A 23,569-nucleotide genomic window follows, 5' to 3' on the forward strand; every position below is an offset into this window, starting at 1 on the left:
GCACTTCTCTGCCTTGTTGTGACCAGGGAAATGAGTGTATTCATGATGTTAATGATAAATATTAGTTTTTCAATTTGAGTTCAATTTTAAGCATCGTTTGCAGATGAAAATTTTTAAGTAAAAATTTAATTTTACTGATATTCTGTATATTTTAATTTATATTCTCTACAGATGATTCACACCATCAGGATTCTGGTAGAAAATACAGATAGCTTATATGAGAAGATAGTACAGTGTCAGAAAGCAGGTAAGTACAAGATGCTTTTAAAAAATATTATGCAGAACTTACTGTGTTGTTTTTTTTATTTTTATTTTCCAAATACTTATATGGATACTTACGTATACTTATAATCAGTATCCAATTTTAGCAAAAAAACCCAAACCCAAACAACCAAAAACAACAACCAAACAACAAAAAACCTCACACACAACAAAGAGATTACTGTAATTTAGGCATATCCAGTAGGAGTAAAAAGACATTTCAAATAATAGAAATCAAAGATTCATAGAATTACATCTTGAATTTGGAAATTGCAGGTGTTTTATACATGGTCAGTAGCTTGTTGGTATAATCATTTCCACAAATGAAAACATGAGATTACAGGAAACAAAGAGAATGATCTTTCTTCACACTGAAATTTTTTTAACCATTTGCTCCTCTTTCTCTATGTGAGAACTTTTCTTCTTTTGTTGTGGTAGCCCAATGCCTTCAAGAGCCTTTCAAGAACATTGCCTTCTGATAATTATGTGACAGTAGTTCAAATGTTTGATTCCTAAATTTCTCTGGATCTGTTGGGTGGATGCCCTCTGGTTCTGTGTTGTTCCCACAAGTTCTCTGAAAGCTTTCCAGGGTCTGATAAATATTTGAAGCAGATGATATAACTGCTTCTTGACCCCTTCACAAACTGACCCTTTTTAGCATGATATTTTGTAACAGTTTTCTCATTTGGACACAAGTGAGTTTTGAAGGTTTCCTGCTTGTTTTGATAGGTCTGACCTTGTTGTTTAAACATGCTTGTTTGCTTTTGACCTTTTAACTGTTTTATAAATCATGTTACAAAGTTGACCAAAGTGATGCATCACATTTTGTATCAGAAACAGGAACGCTGCCAAAGACTCAGCCAAAGCATTTACAGCCATGATTTGCATAACTCAATTGGAACAAAAAGCCTTTTATATACAAATATATTTTTACCTACCTGGTATTCAGCACCCTGCAGCTCTGATTATCTTCCATGATTTTCTTTTATTCTTTGATTTGCTTCTCTGCTCTCCTATAAATTCCAGTCTCTTTGTTTTGTTCCTTCCCCCCCCCAAAAAAATGATAATACTCTTACACCTCAGCCCTCCTTTAAAAACTCTCTCCTATTAACAGTGACTTTCATCTCAGACCAGCAGTAAGGAAGGTTTACCCACTCAGAATTTCTAGGTCTCCCCTTGATTCACAGCCTATACTCCTCAGACATTGTGAACTTTAGTCAAACCATAGAACTCTCAAAATGCCTGAAAATTTAAAGTTGCCCTATTTACTTTGGTGTCACCAGGGTCTTAAGCAGTTTAGATCCTTGGTTAGAGGTAAGGAAAAAGCTAGTTGCCTAAATTTCAGTATTTTAGAATTGTTGCTCTTCAGAAAAGATTGCTTTCTAGTAGCTTATATGCATTCCTGTAAACTTCCATATGTCTGACTTTCTTGAGTCTTACCACCTTGTTTTACAATGGGGACAGTTGGGTCCAGCAATCCTTTGTTTACTAATGCTAAATACTTAAAGCCTGTGCTAAATAGTGGAGATTTTGATCTCCTTCAAATGAGAACCCTCCAGCATGGTGACATAAGCCTAAGTATGGATTATGTAATAGATCCTGCTATTTAGGGCAGCTTCAGCCCTGCAGGGTCAAGGCATTTTTAAGATGAATGAGCTGAACTGTATTGCCTTTTAATATCAGTGGGTTTTGAAGATTATCTAATGGCTGATTGATCTCATGGTCTCAGTAGATGCTACTCTAATTATGAGTAAAATATTATACATTTTCCTATGTAGTGTCTTGATAAGGAGAAAGCAAAATCATGCCTTTCTCTGGGCTTTTTTGTTTTCTTTGTGGCTCAAAGAGTGAAAAAGCTGCTAAAATAAGAAGTACACAAGCTGCCAATAAGCAGTAATTTTTTTTTTGTCATAACCAAGCTTGTAAGAGAATTTTGTCAAATAGATGAAGTGGATTCACTCTATTGAATTATTTTCTATCTTAAGTTTAATAATAAGACTTTTGGCCTCCTATAGAATTCAGACCTCATTTGAAAATAAATGCAGTAGTGTTTCCTTGGTTGATAGCCTTTTGGATAAGCAAAGACACAATTAATAAGATGGCTATTTTCAGAATTCAGGTTCTTTGCTGTTAGTATTCTCTGAGATAATTTAACTATAAACATCTCTCCTCATTTTGGTTCTTTAAAGCTAAACCATATTTAAAAACTCTCTGTTTTCTTCATATCAGCATATTAATTTCAGCTCAGCACGTTCAGTTCTTAGTTAAATAGTTATTGAAAGTATTTTAGATCCATGAATAATGAAAAGATCTAGGAATGTGATATTGCTTTGCTTCTCATTGTACTTTTCCTCTTTTCAGAATTAAGAAAAAAATCCACATAACTTCAAGATGACTGCAGTGCCATTTATTTTGTTGCTATTAAGCCAGTTAAAGATGCTGCAAGAAAATAGGATCTAAGTGCTAAAGAGAATTTGTAGATAACCTGGTCCATTGACTGAATCTCCTAGAGACCTAAAATGCTTCTGTATCTTTGCTAAAGAATTTGAATGTCCAGGTCACCTTACCCCATTTATAGCCTCCTTTATACCCAAATCACATAATTCCTGAACTCCTCTTTTGAATTTTCCATTTCATTTTTTGCTTTATAATTCAAATACTGCCTGAGCTCATCCTTGGTTAAAAGAGAGAGCCATGACTTAGGAATTCATTCTGGTGTTCAGCAGTGGAGGCTCAGAAGAATATTCCAAATATGCATTAAAATATGGGGGGCAATAATTACCAAATAGCCTGCTGGTGGCAAAGAACTACTGAACTTAATCAAATGTAGAGATGACTGGAGGATTTTTGAGCAACCTGGTGTAGTGGAAGGTGTTTGTGTGCGTGCAGGGGGTTTGGATCTAGATGGTCTTTAAGGTGCCTTCAAACCCCAAACCATTCTATGATTCTATAATCTTGGGAAATATAAAATCAGTAAGGGTAAATTTATGAGTGTAGGGGAAAAGATAACCTTGACAATACCTGCAAGAAATGGTCTCTGAGGTTTCTGTTTAAATTCAGAAAATGAAGGTATTGTACAGAGTTCTAGTAGTGTCAGTTTAGTGTTAATATGATGTATAAATGTGTATTTCAGCACTGTTTGCTCAAACTAAGGATGAATTAATTTTTATGAGTTCAGAGTCGTAAAAAACATACATATTTCTTTCCATATGGCTTAATAGACATAACCTTCCCTAGGCATCAGTGCAGCCAGAATTCTTGTTCAGATTCTTATTTTCTGAGATCTCAAATCCACTATCCTTTATCTGCATTTGACCATCATAGTTTTGCCTTGTGCATGTCATTTTCCTGGCTGTCATTTTGATGATGTCTGTCCCTGGATGGATTTTTATACTTTTTTCCTCATTGTGCATCAGGACAGAGCTGCTTTCACTTTTCTTGTGTTTGCTCATTTGTTACCAAGAGTTTCCAGTGCCTGATGGATTTTCAGCCCTCGTCATGCTTTCTATCATGTTGTCCCAAGGGCTCTCTGTAAACATCCACCAGGCTACTTCCTTTGAATTTTTTTTTTAAATAATCTCACAAATATAGCTAGATTGACACATGTCCTCCTACCACCTTAACCAAAATAGTTTTCGTTGCTTCCTTGTGCTCCCCACTCTTCCTTTATCCATCTGTTCTCTTTCTTCCTCATACTTTGATTCTTTGAGTTGTTGGAGCAGTCTCTTATTTATCCCATCATGACTGACTTTATTTAATAATGCAAGTAATGAGTGACATAAAAGGAGTGTATTTTCTAACATGTAGTTCAAAGCAGCCCTTCAGCAGCGTCAGTAGCAGGATATGGTTTCAATAAAGGAAGTATCCAGCCATTCTGGATGCCATTAAAGGTAAACACAGTATGCAGTATCTGTTGGAGAGAGGTTAATCTGAGCTGCATGCAGAAAAATACTAGGATGATGGCCATATAAACACTTCAAATACTTCTGGTAGTTGAAAATTAAAGGGATAAAATAAATTTTGTTTGAGTAGTTGGAACTCTTACTTTCCCACTGTTACTGCTTAAGCTTTCCAGCAAAATGACACTTCTACTGAGCTGTTGAGATTTTTTTTTTTTTTAAATATTTGTTCTGGTTATTTGTATTCTAATATGGTTTTTGACTCACGTTTACTAAAATAAAATGTGAGAAAAAGTAATATTCTGACAGATTAGATAATCCACTGAAAGAGTAAAAGAAATTTATATGCTTAACTGTTGAGAAACAATTTTGACTGGTTATATAGGTAGGCAATTGAGTTTTTTATTTAAACTGTGAAAAGCAGTGTCTAGGTTCCCAATATTTCTGCAGTTATCCCTGCCTTGAAAGAGAATTTATGTTTTTTATGGTTTGAGTACTGTGGAGTTCATCAGAACTTGTTAATCCATTTCTTCTGAAATACTGCCTCTCATCAACAGGTGTTGACTCTTGGCTAGAAGCTATTGCATTTAAACTACTGTTTTGTAAATAGGGAATGAAGGAATGCTGCTGTTATTGTTGAACTTTGCACCTGAGAATATTTGAATTTTTTGACTGCCATCAGTAGGACATGCTGATCTTCAAGTTACATCTTAGAATTTGATCCATACTGATCTATATTTGATACTATACTTTTCCATGAGGTTCACTGTCAAAAGAAAGCAATCTGTAATATTTATCACCATTGCATAAACTCCAACGTCACCTGCAGTGGCTAAAGGAGTACTTTGAGACTCTTCTCAGGTAGTCTGCATGCTTTTGAGATACCTGTTCTTCCTTGTTTTCTCTATGTTCCCATGTTTTAATAAGCCAATTATCAAATTGCTTTAACTCCTTTCTCCACACTTGTCACAACAAATTTTTCAATTTTTATTAGCACAATAGGCTTTTGCTGATATTTAAGAAATAAAAAGGGTATATTCAAGTTTTTCCCTTTATTTGTTTCTAAACTTTCTGTATTCTGTCTACTCCTTATTTTTTCTGCATTTTTTCTTCCTGTTTGTCATTTCTCCTCAAATAACTCCACTCAGCCTCTCCAGGTACAGCTCCAGAGTAGCTGAGATTGTACTGGCATTGCATGTACTCCCTATTCCTCTTCTCTACCTTGAATATTCTTGCAATCACATTCTACTGGGGAGGAGGGGAAGTGAAGAGTTGCACTTAGATCAACTGTGGAAAAAAATCCTCTGTACCTCTCTTGTGTTTCTGCCCTTTATTGACAGTCTTAATTCATTCCCATACATGTAGTGGCTGAACTTGACCCCCATTCAGCAATATAGTCTGTATTCACAGAGGAGTGTCTTTGTGGAAAGAACTTTCCTGTGCACTGGGGATGGAATACCATGAGTCAGTTTTCCAGAACAACTGTTTTAGTATGTGAAAGTCTGGTTCTCTGTGAATTTTGTAGAGGCGCTGTTTTGGAGAAACAGAAAAAGTGTTGGTGTGGGTTTTATGAGTTTTGTCAGTTAATATTCTTTTTGTTGGCTTTGGTATTTAGAAGGGTAATTTTACATAGGATTTTTATTGAAAGTGTTTGGAAGGGTAGAGCTGGTTACTTAACCCTTGGAAGTAATGAAGTTGTAGCATAGATGTTACAGGTGGCCTCTTTGCAGCTTCATACAGTGTAAGCTTGGTACTGCAACTGCTTTGAATCTCTTCTGGATTGGTGTTTCTAAAACAATTTAGTGAGCATCTGAAGTCCTCAGAGGCTCCCCAGCATTAAAGAAAGTCTCTTATATGGAAAACTGGATTCCTGTGATTGCATTTGGGATTGTGTGAGTCTGGATTGAAAGACTAAATACCAATCTAAAGGAAAGGATGCTGAAAGGATGGTACTTGTCAGGCTGTGATGCCACTGTTGTTTGAGATATTGGAGTAAGAAGGTTCTTTCAAATTCTTTTTACTATTTTTCAAAAATAATAGGGCACTGGGCACTAAAATGGTTTTTAACCACCTAAGTAGGGGCAATACATACATGTCTGTATGAGGAACCTTTCCACTTACTACAGAGACAGTGTGCAGTGCCAAAGAAGTTGAAGTAATTAAAAAATACTGGACAACTAATTAAGGTACTGTATTCTTTTGTCAAGTTGTTATCTGAATATATTGAATGCCTTGAGCATCTTGAATCTGCAGCAAAATATTCTTTGAATCTGGCAAGAAATTCTGATTCTCTAGTTATGGTGTAACATTTTTTCAGTGTCTTCAGTGGAGACTAAGTGTTTGGAAGTACGTCAGCATTTAATCTTTGTTCCTGCTAAGACTCTGTGTTTACAGTTAGTAATGACTTTTAGAAAATACAGAGGTATGCTAAGCATGAGTTTATAAAGGTTCATTTTAAATTTTTGTGTGAAGAGTGTTTTGTAAGCAAAGTATATGAGAATTTACAAGTATAGTGACTTCTACTGTTTCTCTAACATGATGGATTTGATTTATTGTTGATATGGTCTGGTAGCCAGACTCTTTTCCCAACCTCTTTTTCTGATAAAATCAATTTTAAGAGGAAATTGTTTGTGAGGCTGAAATAGCTGGCTATTTAAGGAATATAATCTAAAATAAAAATATTAAGTAACATATTTAATGCTCTAAAAAATTAAAGCTGTCACTTCCAAAGATGTGGCCAAGAGTAGCAGCTGTGTAAGCAAATTAAATGTTTATATGTGGAAATGAATACTTAGAGCCTAAATCCTTTCCTAGAATTTTTTGTTTCCTTCATTATCATTTAACCTACACAGTGGAGGAAGAAATATTTAAATACATAAACTGATTTCTTGGATTTTTTTCTTTCTTGTAAAGAACAAATCTGTGTATGCAAATTATTCACAGCATCTTTGTATTTGTGTTGAGTCTACATTGTAGTAGACCTGCAAGGTGTGATAACATAATCAAAAGCTGTGAGATATTTTCCTTATGTTTAAAAATTTTAATGTTTATTTGGTTGTGTTTTGTATTTATAATTCTTTTGAAAAGTATTTAATTTGCTATTAAATCAAAGAGCTGTACCAGAAATGAAATAAACTATATTTGGCTTGACTGAATATAAGTGCTTCATACTTGGAGTATTACCAGTGTCTATTTCATACAGACATAGTCAAATTTTGTTTGTTACTCATTTCACGTTAGGCCTACTCAGTATATGCATTTATTGCCAGTTTCATTACTGTTCTATTTCACTGATAAAGTTCTTTGTTAAGAGAAAAAACATCTCAGGAGGAGCCCACCTGCTGTGTAGTCATATCTCAGCTAGGTTGTAAATCATCTCTTGGCAAGAAAACTTTCATCAAAGAAAACAAATGAGCATGTCAAGGAGAGATTTGGCTTTGGAAGCACAGCTAAGCAAGTGTTGTGCTGGCTGTTTTGCTAAAAATTCCTTGAAAAATTAGTATCTTGGTTCTCACTTAAACAAAAGGTGTGAATTTTTTTGCTGTAAACTGAGATTGTATGCTAGGGCTTTACAATAGAAAGTCTTACAAAAGCAAACAAATTTCAGAGTTCTAAATGTTCCTGAACTTGTACTGTACAGGTATGCACTCCAGTTTTCCATGTTTCAGTATATTTTCACATCTTGAATTTAATAAATGTGTAATTATCATCAGACAGTTCAAACAAAGATACATATATTGTATGTGAAACCATAATTACATGCAGTTCAGTGACGTAAGGCCACTTCGCTTTTTAATATAGACTTCTTAACTAGTTTAAAAATAGCAGAATCACTTCTGCTGCTTTATATATCACATTTTAATTAATATCTTAAGTGTGGTATTTTGGAGCTGGAGTGAGAGCCCAGTAGTGGGAGGAATTGCTAACCAACTTCCAACAGGTGTCATTTCTAGTTAGTAATTAAGGATAATGAATTTCATATGATGTAGCTTCATTTTAAAGAAAGAAAGAAACTATTTTTTCAAGCTAAATACAGTTGAAGATGGGTGTCTTTTAATAGCATCAAAAACATTGCTTTTGAGATATATCACCAAATTATATATTTTTTTTTTGAAGATACAATCTTGGGACTACAACAATATGCAGGGCATCTTTGTTCTAGCATTTCAAGCATCAGTAGAACAATAACACATATTTTAAGCTGATATGAATGTTGTAAGTTTTGAAGGGTTTTGTATCTACTGAACTTATTTGTGAAAAATTGAACACTAATAATCCAGGACATAAAACAAAGCTGAAGTTCCAGTCTGGAAGCTATTCTGATAGGGGATGACTCAAAATTATCACCCTGTCAAGACAATTATATTGCCTTGTATGTTTTATTTAGGAAAACTTTTTGTTATTGAAGTATGTCATAGCAATAACACACCTTGCTCTCTGTACTGTCATTTAGTCCTGGTTGAGTTCATAGACATAAATGTTCCATCAAAATATGTTGAGCATCAATTAATACAGGTTTGGCATCCTATGCTTTTAATACTGTAGGTCATCCTGCAGCTGGATGAAAATACAGGACTGTAGAGTCCTTAAATCTGATTCCCAGTACAGCTCTTGAAAATTGATTGTGTCAAGCTGTAGTTTTAAAAGAATGTGAATTTTTGATCTGAGTAATTTTCTCATTTTAAAGCTGATCACAGAACCACATCTACAATAGTAATAAATTTTACATAAGTTCTGATTTTGCTGGTGGGCAGCCATCCTAATATTGCCCTTTAGCTGCAATGACCCTTTGAGGTCTGAGGTCTTACCTGAGTGGTCTAGAGTATCTAGAGCAATTGCTCCTCTTCTGGTTTTCTTTTTGCAAGACTAACCAGGCAAATTTTTGTTAGTCTACTCAATGACACGCGGTTCCTTCTACATCAAGTAGCCTTATGGTATTTCTTGTTTCCTCATGCTGTTTGAATTTACTGAAAATGGGAAAAGAGAGTTGTGCATAAAATTTCAGAGTAGCATATTGAATGGTAAGGTATTCCTGGGGGAATGAAGAAGTGTTAAAGCCATCTAATGCATTCCAGGGCTGTGGGAAAGGCTCTGAGAGACAGGGAAAAGCTAAAACAATCATGAAATTCAAACTAGTCAGCATCCACTGGGGAACCAGAAAGAGATTCAGCACTGATGGGGAAAATATTATTTGGAAATACTGAAGGATTGCTTATGAGAATGCTTTAGAATTAGCAAGTGTACCATAGAGGAGAGGAATATGCTGAGATATCTCTGGTTATGATTAGGAAAGCTTGTTGGCAGTATTTTGTTCACTGTACAAAGCTGCTGTTGAATCATGCTGCTGCTGTGTTGTTACATATCTTACTGTGTGTTTACATGCATTGCAATAGTTGGAGTGAATGTTTCTCTGCAAAGCTGGTCTTTCTAATGTGAAGACTTGAATCAGTTTTCATTTAGCAAATGCTTAGGAAATTGTGTGGATGCTGTGAGCTCACCCTTACTTATGCAGTGATGACCAGACTTCTTAGTGCAGGTTATGCAAACTAAGTGCCCTTACCACCCCCAAGCAGAAACTTGGAATGGAACCAAATAATGATGTTTGAAACCTCTTCCCACTGTCACAAGCAGTAGAGTTACCACAGTCAAACAAGTTAAAGAAAGATAGGAAGTAGGAATAAACCAGTCAGCCTCACTTCAATCCCACAAAATGTAGGATATCCACCCTTGGTGATTTTGAACACCACCTCAACACAGTCCTGGCCACCTCTTCTCTCTGATCCTGGCTTTGAACTGTGGGGTTGGTCCAGAGCTGCCTTCCAACCTCAGTGACTCTATGCAAGTAAGGATTTTAGTAAAGAGTCTCCAGTCAAAAAAGCTTTTTAAAATTGAGCTTTCTGGCTCAATGCAACAGTCAATAATAATTTCATTATAGATAAATACATTTGTGCAGTGGGCAAAAATTAAAATACAGAAAATACCATCCAAACAGAAGAACACACATCCTATATATTTTTGATGGTCACTTAGAAAGCTGTGAATTAATATCTTTCTTAACATCTGCTGCAATAAATGGAAAATATGACTAACTTGTGCTTTCTTTGATTGAGGTGATATATACATAAATACAGTGAGTGATACATCAGGTTAATAGTTTGCCTGTTATCATTCAAGAGCTCTCAGGCAGTTCAAAATTACTAATTGACTAATAAATCTAGAAGTAATTAAGCCTCATAAAAGTGACTTGTTTACTATATCTTAATGAGAATGAGAGCTGAATTTTTACTTGCAAGGAGACAGAAAAAAAATTGTGTATATAAAAAAGTGATTTAACATTGAGTTTTCTTAGTGAGCTTATCCTGAAGGCACATTTACATGGTTTTATATGGACATGTAATTTATTTTATTAATCTAGCTGAGAATTTCTTTCCTCTCTTTTTCCTTTTTCTGTTATCCTGTAATAATTTTATTTGGGAATTTAACACTTGTGTTATTCCTTTGTCATAGTTAATGCATGAAATAATTCCAAGGCAAAGTGCAGGAAAACCAAGTGGGAACATACAAGAAGAATGCCAAGAGAGACGTAGTCAACAGTTAAATGTTGTGCTGCATTCTTGCTCTAAAATTTAATTGTCTATATATTGTGTAGTAAATACAATTCATGCCTTTCAGCAGATGGAAACATTGAGACAAAGAGATGAAATAATTCATTTCAGTTAATCAGGCAAGAGCTAGTGGAAAGCTAGCTAATGGAAGAGGAAATAAAATTCAAATTTACTTGCCCCTGCTTGTATGTTTAGACTCAGAGTAGGATAGGTTTAGTGTAGCATGATGATGAGGAGTTGGCCAGTCTGTGAGAGATATTGAGGATAGGGGGGTGATCAGTGCTGCTTAAGGAGGAGGCACCTGATAGCTGAGGGCTTACATGTGTGTGCCCTGGTAGGATGATCTGACTGTTTCACTTCCTGAAGGAGGGTGATGAGATGTTCCTGCCAACTTCCAAGTGTACTCAGCTGGGGTGGAATGGCTTTGGCAGGACAGAAATGTATCATAGCAGGAGTGTAGACTGGGAAGAACATCACCAGAGAAAGTTGTCAGAGAACATAAAGGAGCTTTTCTGGCTGGCAGAATACATGGTGACCATTGTGTCCACGTCTGTGAGATCAGGAACTTGGTATACATCAAAATAATCTGAAATCTACAAAGCACCAATTCCCATTCAACATGCAGGTGCTCAACAATGTTCTTAATATCTGAGCGGCTTTAGTTCAAGTTATTATTGATTGCTGGTGTCCACTGACTGGATGTTAAAGTGGAAATGAGGTACAGAACTTCAAAAGTTTGCCAGTATGAATCAGAATTCATTGTACAGATCAAAAAATCTGTACTGTTGTGATGGCTCTAGAAGTGTAATATTGTAAATAAGGATCTGGGTATAATCTTTCCATAATCATATTGGGAGTTCATTATCTTGGTTGATATGAATGGGAAATGAATATTTACAAAAATGATGGGTTGATGAACTTTGGTTTCTCACCTGTTTAGAAATCTGTTTTGTAGAAATATAACATGAACATTATACTTGAGATTGCAGAGACAGAGCTATGGAGAAGTGATTGAAATAAAAATGATACAGTATGTTAATTCAGGGAAAATATTTGACATTTATTTTTCTTGTAGCAAAATTCAAAGTAGTAAGAAAAGGTAGAAAGAGCAATTTTGCCTTTCAAATGAATCTATGAATACTTTTTAAAATGTGTGTGTGTATTTGTGGGAGAAAGGTAAGGGAGTGTACATGAAAACATTTAGTCATCTCTCTTTCTTTTAGTGTGACATGAGTGTGGGATAGAGATTATGAAGAAGAGATAATGTCCTTAGAAGTCAGTTTTCTCTCAGATTGACAGCCAACCCAAGTTTATATGCTTATTCATGCTAATTAAGTACATGTAAATTTTGAAGTACATACATTCACTGGGCGAATAGAAGATCACAAGCAACACAGTTAAGATTATAATTTGTGCTTTAACTGTTATCTTCCTAGGTGTATGTCACAAGCTCTTGCCAACTTTTGAACTCAAAATACCCTATACTTTATTAGAGATTGAGATCCTGAGAACACAACTGAACTATGAACTATTATAGGAGAGTAGCTGTAATCTGAGTTAAGTTGCTCTGTGTACCCATGAAAGAACATGTGACTTCTCCTGTGTGAAGGAAACTCTTTAAAGTTTATTTTTATATGGCTTGTAACAGCAGCATGTTAAGCAAATTATGTTTCACTATCTGTGCAGCATAAAAACAGACTTTGGTTGGTCTGCTCGGTGCTTAGATCAAGCTAATCTGTATTTTACCAAATTTTTTTGATTTGGAGTTTGTCAGATACAGGTGGACACAGTAGTTTACATGGTGTGCTAAAATGTCCTTGGCATTCCTTGGCAAGTTCACTTGGCATTTCTCCTACACAGTTATTCCTTTATTCTCCAGGGATAAGGTAAAGTGTTTATTTTCTGGGCAGACTCCATATAAGCTGTAAGCTGGACAACAGTGATATCAATGCATAAAAGAGCATAGCACAAAATAAATTCATTGAGCTAGGGTAGTTAGTGAAATTACTGTTTCCATCCCATAGCAACTACTAAAAAGCTTTTACCTGTGGTACAATAAATTCAGTTGTGCTTAGAGATTATATTTCTAAAGTAAATACTTGTTGGGTTCCATCTTTGTATAGCAATGACCTAACAGGTGCTTCAGTGGATTTTGACTTAGAGAGATTTGTATATATTGGCATGTTGTATGACATTGCATCTTACTACATCAGATAGATTTGTGCTTGAAGAATAAAATTTCTGAAGCTTTTTCACTGTCTTTTTGTCATATTAGTTTCAAGTTGCTCTCTCTGTGATCACAAAAATGCACTAAAATCCATACTATGTTTGTCCCTCTTTTATTCTCCACAGCAATGGAGTTTCATGAAAACCTGCACAATATAGGAGCAAGAGAAGGCCTAAAAGAAAGAAAACTACAAAAATCAGTAGAAAGTTTTACATGGAACATTACAATTTTAAAGGTAATGTGTCTTCCTTGGTTAGTTACTGTATTTTTATTTTCAAAACTGTAATTCTAATATTGTTGCTGGTCATTACACTGTGTCACAGTTCAACTGGATTTATTCACTTTTATAATCATAGTCAGTTTGGTTTATATAACCTGAAACACAGCAGAGTCTCAGTGTGACTTGTTATTCTCGTGTAGTGTTATGGAAGCTTATTTCATTTAGTTTTTCTAGACATTTTCAGTTTGCAATCTTTTAACATTGGCGGAATCCTCAGTAATCTTTAATACATGACTGAAAAAATGAGTCGACTTCTGCAGAGTGGCTCAGACTGGAAGGAAGTTATGCCAGCATTTAAACCCTGTTTTGTGTTTTGAAAGGGAATAAATGTTAAGGTTAATGCAGTTACTGAAGAACAAAAGGGAAGCTGTTACTGCTGCAGTCAGTGATGAATGGTGATTAATGGTAGAAGCAAATTATGTTCATAATCCAGACAGAAATAAATTGAGTGTATGAGCTGGAGACTCTCTTTACATTTTGTTAAGCATATTTGCTTACATTTTGATGGAAGAGTAAATGGGGAAGTATAAGAAAAGCTTTCAGCCTGAGCCCCTCTGGAAACAAGAACCTGCAACAGTTCAGGTTTCCTATCAGTGGTCTTTCATCTCAATAGAGTATATCAAAATTTGTAGAGATAGCAAAACTGCCTCCCTTAATTTATTCCCTTGACACTATTCTTCTAGCTCAGATTATTCAAGTTTCATGTTTACCTCCAGTAATGAGTTCTTCTCTCCCACTCAATCAAATACTTCTTCACTACATTAAACTATAAAGTCTGTTTAATTATAAAGAAAATTATTTTCTCCCACCTAGTTTTTATTTTTAGTTCTTCTTGAAAATTCTGTTCAATACCGCCTCTTCTTACAGTGAACTATGACAGAAAAGCAGTAATGCATATGTATTTCTCCAGCTTTCCATGTTGGTTTGAACTGTTAAGCTTTTTATGATGTCACTTGGTGCTCCAATCCCTCCTGTGTTATACTGCACAAATTCAATGCTGAGGAGAATCAAAAAGTGGTGAAATTTGCTACAGCGTGTGCAGTTAATGCATTCTAAAAATATGCATGCAGGTTCTGCTTATAGGTAAAGGACCAGAATATCACATTTCCTGAATCAGAACAGGGTTCCCTGCAGACAGTGTATGGGATGTGTCATGCATCAGTCTTCTGCTTCTGAAAAGATACAGAAGAGTCAGTTCAGTGGCTTTGGGCAAATGTCAGAGGAATAAATTCTTATCCCTTCCTTTCTGTCAAAGGTGTCAGATACCAGCTTGGATAGGCAAATCTATTTTAATGCTGCCTGAAACAGCAGTACCTTTGCTTCATCTCTGCTTTGCATTCTGAACATAAGGGCTGGTGGGGGGAGAGGTTTGCATTTGGTGAGTGACTGAAATGTGAAGTCGTGATTTCTGCGTTAGCCAGGAATTGGAGAAGCCACATGGTGGGTCTGGCTCTGAGGAGCACTGAAGGGCTTGTGTACATGTCTTTAGGATTAATGTAATTATGAAGTTAGAAAGCCTTCCTGTTGAAGAGATTATTAGGAAAATCTCTTCAACATTGACTTGGTAGTATTATTCTACTCAGAGATTAAGATCCTTTCTTTAAGAACTATCTCAATTTGTCCCATAATTAATACTTTAGTTAAAAAAATTGGTGAGATTTTAATCAGCCTGTTGTTGAAACTTAACGGGAGGCATTACATTTTTACAGTAATTTACAGATACTGCAGTTCAGATAGGAATCTGCTAAGTGCTCTTGCTCATGTTTAGATATACAGAAAGTTAAAGGCTGAGATTTGTTTGAAGTGACATACTGAGGTTTTTTACTCCAAACTCTTTAACTGTGGGCTGTAACCATATTCTCATATCATATAATTAAGGACAAGTTAAACAGTTTCTAAGACACTACTCTTCCTGTCTGGAGAAAAAGATCTGCAATCATAATTTCAATCTGTCTTTTCATTGCCATATTCCCAGATCTCAAAAAGTTACAAGAAAACAGGGATGAAAAGTGAACCTCCACATTTTTTTTTTGAGTAGAAATTGAGCAGAAGAGCCACAATATCAACCACTTTAGGAATTTTTTTAATGTCCTGAATTCCCTGCCTTTTTCAAATTAACTTTCTTCTCAAAAAGTTCAAAAATCCCTGTGGAAATACACAATCAATGCATGGCCACTTGGCTGTGATATAGGAATTATTGTGTGGCTTTGAACAGCCTTACTAAATAATCCTACATGAGTGCCATCCTCAGCTCCTACACAGAGGACTCATGGAATGCTCACATGGTGTGGCTAATATATTTTCCAAACTGATCAAGCTGCATTTTACCCTCTGGATACATATTGATTGTTCTCTTTCAATTGTGACTTCTCTTTCAATTTTGGCTGCAGTTGATGCAATGGAAAGTTTGATAAAATAACAAAATTGACAGCTTAATTATAAGGAAACCTTGTTTAGAACATCTGATGCAGTTATCAAGTATCACTATGTGTTTTGCATGCACATGCATTAAAGGATTTAATTTTTCTTAATTTGAAGCCATGTGGCCAAATTTATTTATGAGTGTAGTATGTTTGAATTCAGCTGAAATAGTTGCATCCAATTTGTGTATGTATATGCACACATGCCCATTCTTATTCACCCTGTATATGTACACAGAGATATTTAATTTCACAACATCACTTAGAATAAACTTGGTCTGTTTTTAGAGATTTAAACTGCTAGAATATTAATATCTTTCAAATAGACAGTTATTTGCTAGTAATTTATTTATTGTTACTACTCAGGCTGATAGAATTCATGTTTTCTAAACATAGATAATCACATTTTCTGCCAAAAGTACACTGCTGAAGAAGAAAAATCACTCTTAAGTGCTGTTGCAGCAGACTCCTACAACCTATTGTAAAAATGTATGGACTTGTCTGGCATAGAAAAACTTAGAGAAAAACTCTCTTTAAAGCTCTGAATTTGAGATGCCCTTAAAAAGAACAATAACAACATCTGTAAATTAGTCTTGGCAATGAAGAGCTGTTCTAAATACAGAAGGAGAGGTCAATGGAAGTATTTGGAATGAAGGTGGGATTCCTAACTTCAGCATTTGTTAGATGTTTCTTGTTGGCTATGAGCTTTTAGACATGTTGCATTATGTGATGTGAATTACTTTCTCTTGCAAGGCATGCAGTCCATGGCATCTGTTAACTCTGTAACAGCATTGGGTCTACACCTGCAGTATTATTAAAAATTTATTTATAAATGGAACATTCAAGGCACTTACAGGACTACAGCTTCTTACTTTTTAAAAAAATAATCTGAACTTTTTCAAACAAATCTCCAAGTGAATTCTGGCAGCCACAGAATATTCATAAAACTTCTGATAGTTGCTGCCTGGTCCTTTAGGTCCTCAGAAGACATCCCAGTTCCATTTAAATATCTGAAGCTTCTAGTCTCAATGTTGCTGGACTGATGGGATTTTGGCTCCTAATTAACCCCTTATTTAGAAGTTAGGAAGTTAAGGCCTTTATCCTGATTCCAGAACTGCACTCAGAGCACATCAGCTGGGCATGGAACATTGTAGTGTGTCACAGAATAATAGAATGGCTGGGGTTGGAAAGAACCTTAAAGATCGTCAGTTTCAACCCCTCTGCCATTGGCAGGGACACCTCCCACTCATCCAGGCTGCTCAGAGCAATGTTCCACTGGACTCTGAGGAGCACTTTGAGAAGGGGATAGTGGCTTCTTACATTTCCTGATAGGAGCTTTGGTTTCCAGATCCTGGGATAAAAACCACTCATTAATGATTGAGTGTCTTGGGATTTTTTTTGGGGAAAGGGTGCTCATGCAGTTATTTTAAATGTCATCTGAACAATTTTATTTTTAGGTTCACATACCTAGTGAAGAACCAGTTAATCAAAAATCATGAGTGAATACATAACATCTTATGAAGATAGCTGTGCTGAGACATTGTGGTTGATTCTATATCCAGACTCTGAAATGGTACCTCATTTTGGATGTACAAGAACTGATAGGAACCATTTTGGGTTTGTTTTCAGTTACTGTTAAGGAGTTAGGATATTAAAACACCGCCTCTTAGCCAAAAGTTTCAAAACAAACAGAATGTTTTAATCAATTATTTAAGAAAAATAAACCAGACTAGATGGCAGGGGCATATTGGGCCAGAGAGGTTTAAAGGGTACTGTATTGGGCTTCCAAATTAATCCATATTCTTTATTGCTGCTGTTTTTCCACATCTACCTAGAAAACACCTTTTTCTGAGGCCTGTAAACATGAAATATTCAATTTACATAGTGCTCAGTTCTGTAAGTGAATTTTCACCATGGTGAAGGGAAGGGGAGCAGTGGTTGCTGTGTTCTGCTGTGAGGAGAGTGCTCTGCCAGTGCTCTGCAAGACATAGATCCATCCTGCTCCCAGTTGGGAATTACCACAAGATGCCTGTTAACCACAGTGCTGGAAGTAAATTCAAGTTTTTTGGTGTGTTTGCCAGACAGCACTGAGGACTAAATTTATTTACATTTTGACTTAATCTGAGATGAAAGCCTGGTGAAGACAGCCCTTCCACACAGCAAGAAACACACTGGTTTGCTTCTACAACTGCTTCAGTTCCCAGCATTCAGTTCACTGTGCAAACCAGCTTTGCTTCTTGGAATTTGGGTTTTTCAGTACTCCCTTAAAATAAATCTGCTTGCCTAAAGTTTGAGCTCTTTGTAGGTCTCTTGTATTGACTTTACAATATGCATTTTATCAGAGCAAGTTGCTACAATCATTTTGGCTTCTAAGATGGTAAAAGACCCCTGAGTAGTCCACAGATCAGAGAGATTCCCATGTTCCAGCTTACAATAAACTGCCTTTGCTATTAAGTCAACAGCACCTGCTGTGAAAATCAGTATCCATAAAATACAAAGAATTGAAACTGAATCTTAAGAGCCCTTGGAGAAGAGACATTTGACACCTAACTAGAAAGAAAGTCCTTGAGATTGTTTGAGTGTGTGGTGGCAGGTTTTTTCCAGATCTGGATGACTTTTCAAATTTTCTGCCTTTCCGATGCATTGTATTACTTTTCAATAGTGTTGGCTGTGACTACCACTTGAATTTTTGAGGTGCATGCTGTTTCATTTCCCCAGCATATGTCTTCATGATGGTATATCAACAGAACTTGGCACTTCACATGAATTGTGCAGAACTCTTTCACTTGAGCTGACAGCATTCTTGGTAGCAGTGGTTGGCTCTTGTTTTATCTTTAGATCAGGACACACCAGCAGATAATGACAACACAGTTGGTCTCACAAACATTTTTCTAAGTTCAGAAATAAATTCTGAGCATTGGAGAAGAGAGTAATGAGTGTTGATACATATTTCTATTTCATCCTGGTCTGAACATGATACCACTTGGTGAACTGTTTTTAGTCAGAGAGCCTTGTCTGAAATAATCCAGCCCTTTATCCTAGATCCTCTTTTGTCTTCAAAGTTCATCTCTCCTGGTTGGAATTGTCCAGACACTCACAGTTCCCTGCTGAAAACCAGCCATTCCTGCTAACCCCTGATTGCTCCCTGCTTTTCTACATCCCCTATTCTGTTCCCACTTGGTAACTAATATTTTCTTCTTCCTCCTTGCCACATCTGTGAGTATTAATTTTCATTTTCTCATCACCTTACCCCTTTCATTGCATTCAGCAGCCCTCTTGCTGCTCAGTGTTTTTGTTTTTCTTTCTCACCAGTTTTTATTCTCATTACCAATCTCTCACTCTTTTGAGTTGTTAGTCCTTCTACTTGTATATAATTTTCAGGCTATTCTCAATATGGTGAATTCTGTCAATCTGTTTTCTTTCTGTATTCCAATCCCAAATGTTGCTTCAATCTTTCCCTTTCTCTGCTTACCTGTCAGATCCAAATTTAGTGTTGTTGCACTTTAGTGTTTGTGTTTCACAATCTCCTCTTGCAGTAAGATCTGCCTTGTGTAATGCAATCCAGCTTCTCCTTTCTGCAGCCCTAGGCTCCTTGCCAGTTCAGTCCCAGAGATTGCTCTTGCCACCCTCCTTTTCCCCATCCACCTCTTCTCCAGAGTCTGTCTCCAGACTCTTCCTTCCTCCCCTCTAGTCTGGCTTTTGGACTGCCTGGATTGGAAATCCAGTGTTGGTGGAGAAACCATCCAGGATAAAACTTTTTTCCTAATGCACACTTATTATTCTGTGGGAATGGAATACATATTGTCTTGCCACATTGCTGGAGCTGTCAAGAAATGAAGGATGATCAAGAATGGAATCCTGAGTGATTGTACTAACCAGATTCAAAATCTGATTTTTGTTTATTAAAATTTAGCTCATAACTTGGACCTTGTAGTCATTTGAATTACAACTCCCACCCCAAGTGAGAGTAAGGAAGGAAATATAGAAGATTGTTAAACTTCTAATGGCATTTCCCCATCTTTATTCTCAGAACTGAATGGACCATATGGATGAAGTTAACGAATATATTAAACAGAAATAATAATTAAATCTGCCAAACCTGCCAATGACAAGAATCCTGCGTAGAAAGTTTCAGCTTAAGTAGTTAAAGTTTGGCAAGCATATAAGTAACTGAAAGCAGAAGTGTTTTTTTAACTGAGTTTTGGGAAACCTTATTAATAGACTGTTTGCTAGCAGCTCTGCTTATAATAAACAACTTGATTAAAATTCCAGAACTATATTCTACTAATCCATGTAAAACAGAACTTGAGCTAGAAACAGATGCACTCCAGATATGACTCATGTAGTGTGCGGGAGTGTTTTAAATTAGCTTTCAGTTGTTTGTTAGTTTGGAAAAAAAGTATGCGATTTAAAAAAAAAGTAGCCCTGGTTTTCTTTAGAAAATATATTACTGAAGTTTGTGCTGTGATTGATGACATTCTAGATTCTTTCCTCTCTGGTGATCAGAAAAAAAGACTTTGACTGTTATGGTCTTGGGTAAGGGAAGGGGGGACATAATTTCTTTGAAGAAAGTAGTATTTGTTTTCAATTTGTGTGTCTCAAATACATAAGTGTGCTCACTTCATTGGGTAGTATTTATGTTTTGAGTTGCTAAAGAAGTGTCAGAGTATCACACCATGAGGGCACACATGTTTTCGTCTGACTGCTATTCTCTCTCTACTCCTATATTTTTAAAATCAAGAGGTAAAGATGCATTTTAACCTTATTTGGCACAGGAGAGGCAAGATATTATCTTTGGAAGAGATACTAGCATGTCTTCAAGAGAAGTGTCTGTCAAGAGACAGAATTTACCCAGGATGGACAGACATGACAGGAGAAGGTGCAGTCAGTGTTCACACCTTATTGGACACTGGTACTGGCAGTCTCAAGGAACTAGAGTACCTGGACTTTTTGTGTGTGTGTGTATTTCTCCCCTTCAGGTTGAATTTCTCTCCTTCAGGTCTTTTCCTGTGAGCTGTGGAGCAGTTCTCCTCAGGAGCGTGGGCACAGCACAATCACTGTGGCCCTTGCAGATTTGCTGCTTTTGTTTTTGGACTTTTCTGTGCCCACCAGTACGACACACATGCTCACCATGTGCTGCAGCCCTTGCTCATTTGCTGCAAGTGGGCAGGGATAGCAGATACTAGCTGTAGGGAAGGCTGTCCCCAGTCTGCCAGTGGGAGCTGTTGCTGTTAGAGGGCTTTAATCAATACAAAGAGATGGAGTGGGATAGAACAAGAGCCAAATCACCTAAGCCTGGGACAATTTCTCTTACAGCTTTACTTATAACTTAATTGCTATGAAAAGGAAAAGTGATGTGGCTCTTAAGGATGTGTTTTAGTGGTGGACTTGGCAGTGTTAGGTTAGTTGTTTGACTTGATGGTCATAAAGGGCTTTTTCAACCCAAACAATTTTGTAATTCTGTAGAGGGATGGCAATAGTCTGAATGATAGCAAATGTCTGAACTGCAGGCAACCCTGTGAGGTCTTTGTCATCACTGTCCTTTTTATGTGTTGCTCGCCAGTCTGTGTTTTTGTATTTCATGCATTGACAAGCACTGGTCCTTTACCATCCTACTATTGAGTGAATCACATTGCTAAGGAAAAAAAAAGATCCCTAGGAACCAAAAAAAAACCAGGAAAGCTTTAAATGGCTCCCTGAGGTATTAAAATCAATCGTCACAATTTTCATTATGCAGAAACATTTATAGTCCCCATGGATTAAAAATACAACACAGATTACTTTCTTGAAAACTCTTAGGCAGGAATTACCCATACCCCATTGCTGATGCCACTGATCAGCTTCAGGGAAGCAAAGAGCTTGATTCCTTCTAAAACCAAATCATCCATATTGAAATTTTGTTTTGGTTTTTGAGTTTTTTGTTTGTTTCATTGGTTGGTTTGGTTTTGGTTTTTAGTCTTTTTTTTTTTAATTTTTTTTTTAGCAGGACAACTATACTTTTAATCTGAAACAAACAGAAGGGTAAAAGAGAAAAGAATGCTGCTAGCAAATGTGCATTCTAACTGCATTTTTTCTCCTTACAGGGACAAGCTGATCTTCTCAAATATGCTAAAAATGAAGCACTGGAGAATCTGAAGCAAATTCATTATGCCACTCTTTCATGTGGACTTAATAAGCCAGGCACTGAAAATGCAGAAATCTCAAAGCCTCGTCGAAGTCTGGAGGTCATACCTGAAAAAGCAGGTGATGAAAACGGAGAATGAGAGAAGGCTCTTCTCATAATTTTGGAGTTTATAACTCTGTGACCAATTGTAGCTGCATAGGACATTTGCTTTGCACTTACTGTTGGAAAATATTCGGAATTTTTAAAGCACAACTGGAGAAGCTAATTACAATCTATTGAAACTGTGAATGTATGTAGCAACTCTGCTTGTGAAGGCAATGATTTTGTGTAACATGGAAATTACATTCTTGGCCTAAATATAGCATATATATGTAAAAGATACTGTAATTCAGTAATCGCCTGATGAAAAGTTCATTGTAGGGCCATCTGATTTCCATTAAAAAAGGAACATTTTTTAAATGAGATGTAACTAGCAGGAAATCAGTTGACAGAATTTGGAAAGATGCCTTGATTTTCAAACCAATTTGATGCAAAGGTTGTTTCTTTCTTTGCACAGTTTGTTAATTGTGCTAGTGAGATATATTATTCTTTTGGAAATCAGGTCTAAAAGAGTGGAATCCACATGTTTCATACTATATGTAAGTCAGCCGCTTGGATATTTGGGTTTGAAGTGGTATTGATTTTATTGTTGAGCCATAAATTAAAATGAGAATGTAATTAGACAGTGATCACTGACTTCAGTGCACTATAGGAGAGCCATTATGTAAAAGGAAAATGTGCAATCAATCTGATAGCCTATGTCAGAAGAAGATACATACCTATTTTGCCTAAGATCTTCTGCAAATGTGTGTAGATAATGTGACCAAACTGCAAGCAAGACGATGTAAATAGTTTTTCATTTTGTGAAGTGAAGTGCTCATATTAAAAAGTTTTATGAGATTGCTCCCAAACAACTAAAGCTTTTAACTAAATTTTAACTTTTTTATTTTTTGAGTATTTTCTTCCTTACAGAATAGGTGATATCTCAATAAGCAGGTTTGTCAAAAAATAAATCAATTGCTGTTCTGATGCTGTTTTGGTTTTCTGACAACATTAGGTAAAGGTATTGTAGCTGATATGCTCATTGTAAAATGACTATACCAACCTAGAGTGTTCTCTTACTGTTTCTGATTTAACAATAAAACGGACTATATAATTACAGAAGTTAATAAATTTGAAGAAAAACAAGTGAAATCCTACAGAGACCAAAATGCAGTTTTTGTTCAGCTGTGTGGGGAAAGGGAAGGTGGTGATGATTGTTGAAAAGCACTGTTTTAAGTGTTCAAGAAGTCTTCAAGACATGGATTTTTGTTGTAACCAGTTCAAGATACTCTTTTTTCACTGAGAGTGTAATGAAATCTACATATGTATGACATCCTGTAGAAGTCAACAGAGCTCTGAACAAGAATGTTATTACACTTGTGCTTCATTCAATTACTAGGGATTTAATTTATTTTCCAGTCATTATAAAATTAAAGTGGGGATGGGGCGGGATGAAAACAGTTTGCATAGTAAATGTCACATCTTGAGCCTGCACTTTTAAATGTCAGACAGTATGGGTTAGGAGCAGTTTTAGAAGGTGCTAAGCTCTTTCAGTGTCTAGTTACAGACTGTGTGCCTTAATGTTAGGATCTTGCCAGGACTGAATTCTGTTCTGTGTAGTACAGAATGAAGCATTTAACCTGTGGTAAACACCTTCAAGTATTGCTTTTCA

The 23,569-nt window shown here is 36.1% G+C and overlaps 1 protein-coding gene across 2 annotated transcripts in view; it reads left to right on the forward strand.

Annotated features, from left to right (window-relative positions):
* PLCL2 (phospholipase C like 2) overlaps nucleotides 1-23,245 on the forward strand; it is a 102,414-nt gene extending 79,169 nt beyond the window's left edge. Inside the window, exons 5-7 of one of the 2 annotated variants that reach the window (XM_079299427.1) lie at nucleotides 172-247; nucleotides 13,118-13,227; nucleotides 21,776-23,245. In XM_079299427.1, coding sequence (XP_079155553.1) covers nucleotides 172-247; nucleotides 13,118-13,227; nucleotides 21,776-21,955 — 366 coding nt within the window. In that variant the 3' untranslated portion in view covers nucleotides 21,956-23,245. Of the gene's footprint in view, nucleotides 1-171; nucleotides 248-13,117; nucleotides 13,228-21,775 lie in introns of those variants that run through there. The other variant, XR_013773518.1, reaches the window with a different exon arrangement.
* Nucleotides 23,246-23,569: the final 324 nt, after the last annotated feature.

Source organism: Erithacus rubecula, assembly GCF_903797595.1.
Source record: "Erithacus rubecula genome assembly, chromosome: 3".
Classification (NCBI taxonomy): Eukaryota; Metazoa; Chordata; class Aves; order Passeriformes; family Muscicapidae; genus Erithacus; species Erithacus rubecula.